At 38.4% G+C, this 9,423-nt stretch overlaps 1 protein-coding gene across 2 annotated transcripts in view; it reads left to right on the top strand.

The window, feature by feature from the left end:
• The first annotated feature begins 1,034 nt into the window (after window positions 1–1,034).
• map3k21 (mitogen-activated protein kinase kinase kinase 21) overlaps window positions 1,035–9,423 on the top strand; it is a 29,785-nt gene continuing 21,396 nt past the window's right edge. For both annotated transcript variants that reach the window (XM_087802188.1, XM_087802190.1), the window contains exon 1: window positions 1,035–2,522. In XM_087802188.1, coding sequence (XP_087658314.1) covers window positions 1,742–2,522 — 781 coding nt within the window. In that variant the 5' untranslated portion in view covers window positions 1,035–1,741. The remainder of the gene's footprint in view (window positions 2,523–9,423) is intronic.

Genomic DNA, 9,423 nt, shown 5'->3' with positions numbered 1-9,423 from the left:
CCCTAGCACCCTCCCTCCACCCATCCCTCCCCCAACATGCTCTTCACCTCCCTCCCTCCACCGACATTCTGCAGAACAACAAACGACTGCGTGAACTTTCAGTAAAATATATAAATTGAATTATTGATAGATATTTAAAGAAGATACTAAAATAAAATAAATATGCAATCTTTAAAAAGTTTAAAAAAGTATAAAATAATGGTTATGGTTGAAGGGGTTTGTTGTATTAGTACATCCATTAAATGTATTTACAATGTAATACAAATACAAATAAATAAAAATGGAAATAGTTAAACTATAGTGTCCTTATTTATTTACATGTCATTTTATGGTAATTTCCCTTGAAAATGTTTAAAGAAGCTAAAATAAATACGTTTGAATTGTTGTGGTAAACAACAACAAATATTTCTAAGAAGATCTCTATATAAACATGATACAACACAATATTACATAATAGTATAAGAATGCATATACTGAGAATATATCCATATCAATACATAATATATACACATACTGTTAGTAAGTGCGTAAGTCATTTGTAAAGCGCCTTTCTAGAGAAATAGAGAGAGAGAGAGAGAGAGAGAGAGAGAGAGAGACCAAAGGCAGTTATTCAAAAGATTGGGAGCAGCAAATAATAAAATAATGATCGGAAAAAAGTATTCAAGTCATATGTGATAAAAAGTAAGAAATATGCAATAATGAATTACTAATGATACATATATCATCAACCATAAACATTAGCGAGGTTTATTGTATTTAACAAATATTGTACTACCTTTATTACAAGCATTAACGACTGCAAATTGAATATCAAGTGACGTCGGATGATACTCCAAGCGTGTGTTTGTGTGTGTGTTTTATGTGTGTGTGTCCGTGTCTCATAATTCCCTTGAAGACGCTCCTCACTCACATTCCTGCAGAGGTACCTCCCCCAACTGGTGTCGTGATCACGTGTCTAACCATGGAGCCAACCAGAGTCCACGGTGGCCAGCAGCTCGGGCAGAGAGCTCCAAGGAACCAGTTGGTCTCGAAGTCTTGTTTTGAGGACGGAGTGGATCTTCTCAACACTTTTCTAGTCCACATGATGCTGCAATGGATCCAAACATGTGCGGGTTTATGTTTCCAGTCGACGATTGTTTATCCGAAGTTTAATCCTGGACTTCCATACGGGAAAATAAACTTTTTTTTACTCTAACTAACTAGATGCTAGGCTAACGCGCTAGCCGGCAAAAGTTTTGATTTTGCCGACCAACAACTTTTTCTTCTTCTCCGGGTTCTGATTTTTATTTTTTAAATCAAATCTGGGGAGGAGTTTGGCTTACTGAGGCCGACTGTCCAGCCTTATAGTCGCGGCGGTGCAGGTGCACCTCTTGCGGCACCTGCGGTGCAGATAGGCTAACTCGTTAGCATCCCGAGGACGATGTCGTGGGGACACATATCCTAAGTGGTGTAATTGTTATTATATTTACGAGAGCAGTCCTGTCAGCTTGCAATGCGAGCAGAAAGGCTTTTAATTGAACGTGTTCTGGAGCGACTTTGACCCACAAAGAGCGAGAAAGAGATAAAGTTTCCACCGCGGGACACGGTTGTCTCGGGCGACGTCGGGAATTCCCCCGTTTCCGTGCCAGCGTGTCTCTCCAGCGACATGAGGACTCCAGCGAGACACTTTCCGCTCTTTTAATAGTTTCCACTCGAGTTCTGAGCGCTGTGCAGCCTATGGTGGCGCCACGACCCCCGAGCCATGGATGTCTCGCTGGCCGCTTTCCCAAACGGTGAGGGGCGGCCGGGCGGCGAGGTGACCCGGGAGCATGAGTCTCCCTCCTCGGGCCGGTCCTGGGCTCACTCGGCCCCGCTGTGTCCGACCCGGTCTCTCTGGACTGCCGCGTACGACTACGAGGCCTGCGGCGAGGACGAGCTCAGCCTACGGAGGGGCGAGGTGGTGGAGGTGCTCTCGAAGGACGCTGCGATTTCCGGGGACGAAGGCTGGTGGACCGGCAAGATCAACCACCGCGTCGGGATCTTCCCCTCGAACTATGTCACCTACCAGCCCGCGATCTACCGCCTCCCCGCGGCCAGCGCTTCCACTCGAGAGCGAGTCCCGGGGGACCCCATCCAGATCCCGTTCAGCGAGCTGGTGATCGAGGAGATCATCGGGGTGGGGGGGTTCGGGAAGGTGTACCGGGGCACATGGAAGGGCCAGGAGGTGGCGGTGAAGGCGGCCAGGCAGGACCCAGACGAGGACATCACGGCGACCTCCTGCAGTGTCCAGCAAGAGGCCAAACTCTTCTCCATGCTACAGCACCCCAACATCATCAAGCTGGAGGGGGTTTGTCTGGACGAGCCCAACCTGTGTCTGGTCCTGGAGTACGCCCGAGGAGGGACCTTAAACCGGGCTTTGACTGGGAGGAGAATCCCTCCACACATCCTGGTCAATTGGGCCGTCCAGATCGCACGAGGGATGCAGTACCTTCACGAGGAGGCCGGGGTACCCATCATCCACCGCGACCTGAAGTCCAGCAACAGTAAGTAAACTTTGTGCTCACTAAACATATGTCACTGCTGATAATAAAAAAACAACTATAAAATTAACAAGTCTATAACATATGATTAAATATGAATAATCACACTTGTCCAGATGTAAACATAGTGAGGTCATGATAATAAAGTTTATTACACTTGTGACAGCATCCGATCAAACAGTGCAGTCTTATAGGGCAATAATCTGTTGGGTACAATACATATCACGATACAGGGTCAACATCACGATATTTTGCAATATTGTAGGACAGGGGATATATTTGTAGTTTTGTCGAGTACTTGGCTCTGGTGTTGCAGAATTTACAAACCACATGGCTCTCATAAAACTGTAACTGCTTTCATTTGTTTTGAAACCAAAATATGTCTAAACATCAGCTTTTAAAGCTGCAGGAGTCCATTGTACCCTCTCATCCTTTCTTAATTTCCTTCCATTCTTCCTTTAGCTGTGGAGGACATATTTGTTGGAAGTTGAATTGCAACACAAAAAATGTTTGCATGTTAAATGTTAATTGAAAAAATGAATTATTTTATACACATCTTATTGAATAAAAACAGAAAAAAGAGCTATGATTAAAAAAAGAAAATATGAACAAATTGATACACTGCTTTTGACATCATAATGAATAGTTGTATAAATATTATCCCCCACTCTTAGAGCCAATAACTATATCAACCTTTTTCTGTCAATTTTTCACTGTTTTTGCAGCGAACTAATTATGGACTATTTTGTGGGCTTGCCTGCTCAGATTAAGAGCTATCCTGATCAGTTTCCCAAACATCTTCAAATTATTTGATTACCTAGTTTCACATAGGAAAACAAACCCTGAACATTTACAGTTAATAATACTTGAGGTTAGAAATTCCAACATGTCTGCCAAACTTTAAAAGTTACAATTAAACAATTTATGAATGAAAACCGCATATAAATGTATTTTTCACTTGAAAAATGATCAGGCTGATCGATCTTGAAACAATATTGTTTCCGACCTGTTATTGGTAACTAGCTGAAATCCCACTAAAGCAGTATTTTAAGAAAATATCAATACACTCTGCATTTTTCTTTTCCATACTGTATCAATATTCAACAGCACTGTATCAAGTTTTCAATTAGAGATCCTTTTTTTTCAGTTTTACATTATTACTTACTTACTTTGTAACCAATAATGTTCTAGCTAGCTGTCCGTCTGTCTGTCTTTACTAAAAGTATGTTAAGCAATTTATAAATGTACTAGTCATCACACCCACACACCATCCTTTTACACAACATACTAATAAAGAATCACTACAATTAAAAAAACATGTATTTTTATGCTACAGCTTGAATAAAAATGAAAACGATGTTTACAATCATACATATACATTTAAAGAACTAGAACTAGATTGAGTGTTTCCGGGTCAGCGGCAGCGGCGGAAACTATTTTTAAGATTAAGGCAAATTAAGCATAAATTTAGATAAACAGAGAAGGTTCATTTAGTTACTTTAATTACAGTTCAAAACAAACATTACTTGAAGCCTTTTGAATATTCTCTGCAAATACTTTATAAACTCTCGCAAAAACGAGCAGAAAAGTTTGATGTCAACATTTATATTTATAAGTCAATAATAAATTAACAAAACTTTGAAATGTTTTGTTACTTTTATTTTTCTTTCATCTTTAAGTGCAACTCCTGTGAAACAAAATCATTTATTGTAATTTATCAGTTTGGAGTGTGTCCAAAAATCAAAAGCACATAAACTTGAATGTAATCACAACCTTTGCGATATGAAAATCACATTTTTTAATCTAATTCTAATGCAATTCATCGTTCAGCCCTATTGAGAACCACTGAACCTTGATTTACAACATACAAATATTCACTTGAATATAATATTTCAATTGAATTCAATTGGCTGATATTAAGCATTAATGTAGCATGTAGCATTTATGCTATTTAATTTAATTATTGAAAAGAAGCACAATATATCCCTGTCTGTCTGTCCGTCCATCCATCCGTCTTACAGTATTGCAATATATGGTATACTTGCACACACAACCAATACGTACTCCTATAATCCATCTAGTCTCTAATCGAGTGCATCCTATGCAAGCTTAAAATTCAACTATGTCTCTTTATTTATTCAACAAGAATCTTTCAGTAGAATGCTCTTCACATACTTCACAACATGAAAACCTCTGGCCTTTACTCTTGAAGGATTTACAGAGGTGGGAAAGTTGTGCTACTGTATTGAGGCACGGGGGTACTATCAGGAGGATGTGAAATTAAAGTCAGTTTGCTCAGCTGGGCCACCTCCATCCTCGTCCTTTAAAACACACATGCTTACCCACCCAGCCGAACCCACTTCACCGGTGGTAAAAATGTTGTTCAAATAAGGATTGTGATTTACCAGACAAGTAACCTGGAACCATCCTCAGGCCACACTCAGGCAATGTGCTCAACCAACCAGAGCCCACAACAGAGGTCATAGGACTCAATCAGCCAGGCCAAGTCTTTTCAAAATGCAAACAAAAAAGTGTCAAGATTATAAAGTGAACACAAAGTCAAGATTTAATTAATAATTGATAATCATACTTTTGTAGAATTAACAATTCAATTAAAAGAACTTAGTCTTCCTAGGTTTTGCTAATTAATTTTTAAGACAAGAACCACACAATATAATCATATATTCGAACAAAATGAAGTAAACAAATCCAATAAACCAGTCTGTATCTGATTCAAAAAAAGGTGTGCATGCTGGTCTTCGTGAGGGACGTGAGGAGATCTGTAGGACTTTTGTTGATGATCGCGGGTTTAAATACATTGTTTTTAAATACACGCTTAGAGAATTAGCGTTTACCCATGCTGCATGCTGCTGGGTCTATTGTATGAAGTTGAGAGTTTTCTGTCACAATCATCATTTGATCTGTGATTAAAACGATTTAAAAGTAAGTTAGTAAAGCATTTAATGGTGTTTTGACTAATATAACATTTGTAAATGTATTTTTTAGTCATCATTGATCTTTATTGAAATTTAAATTTAGCAGAGTGTCCTTTGACGTCATACACAAGGAACTCGGCGCTGTCAGCTTCTATTTAACCATTATTGAATACAAATGATCCTTTTAGTAAATTAAGGCAGATTCCAATGATGAAGTCAACATTAACACAAGTTTTTTTATCGTTGACTTTCATACGGTCTAATGAAAGTTTCTCTTTTCTCTACAGAACAGTAAAGTTTACTTCTTTGTTTTGTTTCTTCTTTCTTGTTTCTTCCATCAGCTCATAGTATTTGTTGTGATCTGTCTTTAGATGCTTAGTAAGGCTTGTGGTGTTCAATCATCTAGCGTGTCTAATAATCTAGTAATGACACTGACCTTATTGTGGTTCTTAAGACCTGTTCCGCAAATAAATTAAGTGATCTAGTTACCACGTTTTTGATACGCACAGTTGATAACTTTGTTTCGGTGTTTTTCACCCTCACCTTTATTCAAATAGTTTAGATATTATTAATGGGGCTATATTTTTAATTCCTTGCCAATCAAAACATTTTTTTTACATTAGTCTTAGATAAGTATACATAAGTGTAAAACTTACATAACACAAACAAACAATTATTGTTTGAAAAATCATTTGTAATTCACCAGCCGTCTTTTCTCGTCAACTGATTGTTTTGAACTTCAAAATTACTTATTTACTTATTACTATTTTAAGTGTAACCCAGTGATGATATAGATAAGTTATTAAGATGGAAAGTATGTATATCTGGATTGAAGGAGAGTCCTAGAGGAAAAAAATCACTTTTGTTAAATCAGATCAAAACACAACATCCTTGAAGATAAATGTTTTTGTCTGTGTGTATCTTTTTTGAAGGTCTTTTTGAGCACACAATTTTTGGTGTAGATTTTGGCGAACATGGGATAGAAGGGATGTAACCATTTAGATAGTTTCAGCTAATCCGATGTTTGGTGAACATAAACAAACTCCCCCTACAATAAACAGTCCTGCCAATGAAGCCTGTCTATGTGTTTATTTTGTCACTTCAATGTGACCTGGGAGACGGCAGTTGACACTTTTGTAGAAATGTGTGGTTTGAGAAAGGGATCGATGTATTTGCTTATAAATCCCTATATTTAAATAAATATCAGAAATGCTGTTGGAAATTTTATCTAAGACCCAATCCCGTTTCTCTCCTCAACTGCCTTCTTCATTCCTCTGCATCGATCCTCAAGCTCAAACCTCAAAGCTGGTCCTCATAACTAAGGAACAAGGCTCATTTGCTCACTTAAAAATAGGACGCATCTTAAGAGCAGATGCGTCATTAAATGTCGTCCATTACTGTTTACACAATATGACATGATGTTTTACAACAACATAACCTGCAAGAATTGTGCCAGCAACAGTGGTAATTGTGGGCTTTTGTTTTTAGATTATCAGAGAAGAGTTTTTGAAGAAAACTGATTAATCAAAGTGTGCATCAATTTAACATTAATCCTATTTGAACACAATTTTTGTGTAACGTCATTTTCCAAAATCCCTCGTTTTAAACCGTATTGATCCATATCTTCAGGTGATACGTGATGCCTCTGTCATGTCTTTATGCCTGCGGGAGCTTGACGGGTATGGAGAAGCACCGTATAAGGTTCCCGTTATTGACGTCTGGGGGATTGACCGAGGAGGATTTTCTCCAGTCGTTTTTTCCGCTTTTGCAGCTTCTTTATATTTCACTTTATGGTGACGTTTCAGGTGGTTGTTTAAGTTCGTGGTGTTATCTTGCGGTGCTGCTGCTGAAACTAACACTATTGGCAAGTTACGTTGTTTTGGTTTGAATCGCCTTCTTGTAATCAAAAAACTTCCACACCTTAATAAGCACCTTTTTTTTGAAGGAGCGTTACAGTGAATTTATCATCCTCACGATCGGTTCATTTTCCTCTTTTCCTTCAGTCTCAACTCCTTCCATAACTGTTCAGATTCGCAACTGCTCTCGTTTTCTCCGCCCACTTGTTGAGGGCGAGTGCTTGTGAGGGAGCGCTTGTTTCTATGCAGGTGACGTCCCGGATCAAAATGCGGTACAATCTCTCTTTTATGTTTTCATTTTATTATTTTTTTAATAATCGTCGTCATTCGGAAATGAGATCGTTTATAAGTAGGAATCGAGATCGCAATTTGTTAACTACTAATCGTGCAGCTCAAAAAGGAATGAAGGAAAACATCAAATACATATGATTATTATTGTTATTTCACAGGATGGTGTGATTTTAATATTACTATGAACCTTTTTTCAAGATTTTTCCATTTGTTGTCAGCCTGGTGTTCCACTTTCTTCCCCAAGCCGGCCTCTTTGATAAACTGCCTCTATAATAAACAAGGAATCATTTATAGCAGAATAGTGAAATATATGTATTTGGTCAAGTCTCATATAAATGTTCAGGAAACAAAAAAAATATTTCTCACTAGGGCAGTAGTATTTCCGTAATATTAACAGTTTACAAGCCACAATTTAATGTTTTTGGGAGCTTGATAGGGGCAACCTGTCGGTTATTAGTTTCTTTGTGTGGCTTACTTGTTAATTACTTTTTATTTTAAGCAGATATTCAACTAAATATTTTAAAATCTCTGTTAACAAAGAAAATACTTACATTTGTAGCTTAGCTATTTCCTGGTTTTTGCTGTCATATATTTCCGTCTTGATGCCCAAGGCATTCTTTGATTCCCTTACTACCAAGTTAGGTCCCGGAGAATTAAAAACAGTAGGGAAGGTTGCACCCCTCATATTTCAAAAAGCCAGGCCTATTTCTAATCTACCATTCTTGTCCAAGATCTTGGAGAGGCTGAGCGGCTGAACAGCTTAGTCAATTGTTTGCTAGAAATCAAAAAATGGGTCAGTGAAAAGACTTTGCAGCTAAATGTGGATAAGGAATGATGATAAGGTTCCAGGGTTGAGTCAGTACTTGGATAACTTAAGCCAGTCTGGCAAACTGGCCTTGTTGTGTTTGACAAAGACATGTCTCCATTACAACACTGCAAAAAAACGGAGAAAAATCTTTTAACTTAGGAAAATGTTGTCACGACACGATAGGAGCTTGTAATCCATGCATTTGTGTTTTCACGTTTAGACTATTGTAACCATTCATTTTCGTGTCTAAACAAGAAGTGTGTCTCGCCTGCAATTAATACAAAACCCGCTCTAGTAGAAGAACTCAATTTCCCGAAATCCTTAAAAACTCTGCTTTGGCTGCCAGTTTCTTTCAGGACCCATTTTCAAACTCTGGTTCTTACTTTCGAGCTATTCATGGTCAGGCTCATCCTTACGTCAGTGATCTGATCCAGCCTTACACCCCAGCTCGGGCTCTTAGGTCTGTGGATCAGAGTCTACTGATGGTTCCGCACACATACCAGAGAAGAGAAATCCTTCCAGACTGTTGGTTCTAAGCTATGGAACGATCTTCCTCTCCCTCTGCGTTTGATGAAGTCTACTGACTCTTTCAAGAAACATTTCAAAACCTTTTTATTGGTGCAGCCTTTTACCCAATCTTCTGAGACTCCTGTGTTTGTCTCATGTCATGGCCTATTAGAGTTTTTAGATTTGTAGACATTTTTAAATGTGTATTGCTTTTGATTGTTATAGTACTTTGTGACCCTGGTCAAGGCGCTTTACAAATAACTCAAATAAGTAATAATTACTAACCTACCGTCGCAGGAGTGCAGCTTTTGAGCTTGAGGAACGAATTTGAGTACTGAGGAGTTTAATGGGACTCACCCAAAATCTAAAAAAGCATACTGTGATTTATGCGCAACATTTTTTGGTTTATATATTGAATGTCTTTTAAAACATTTAATACATCATTGATAACATTTATCTATGATCAATGGTAGAATATGAGGTCAATCAGATGGCAGTTGGCATTC

The sequence above is a fragment of the Callionymus lyra genome, chromosome 11, assembly GCF_982586985.1.
Source record: "Callionymus lyra chromosome 11, fCalLyr1.hap1.1, whole genome shotgun sequence".
In the NCBI taxonomy this organism is placed as follows: Eukaryota; Metazoa; Chordata; class Actinopteri; order Syngnathiformes; family Callionymidae; genus Callionymus; species Callionymus lyra.
The sequence above is the reverse complement of the archived record's forward strand: the minus strand, read 5'-3'. Positions and strand labels throughout refer to the sequence as shown.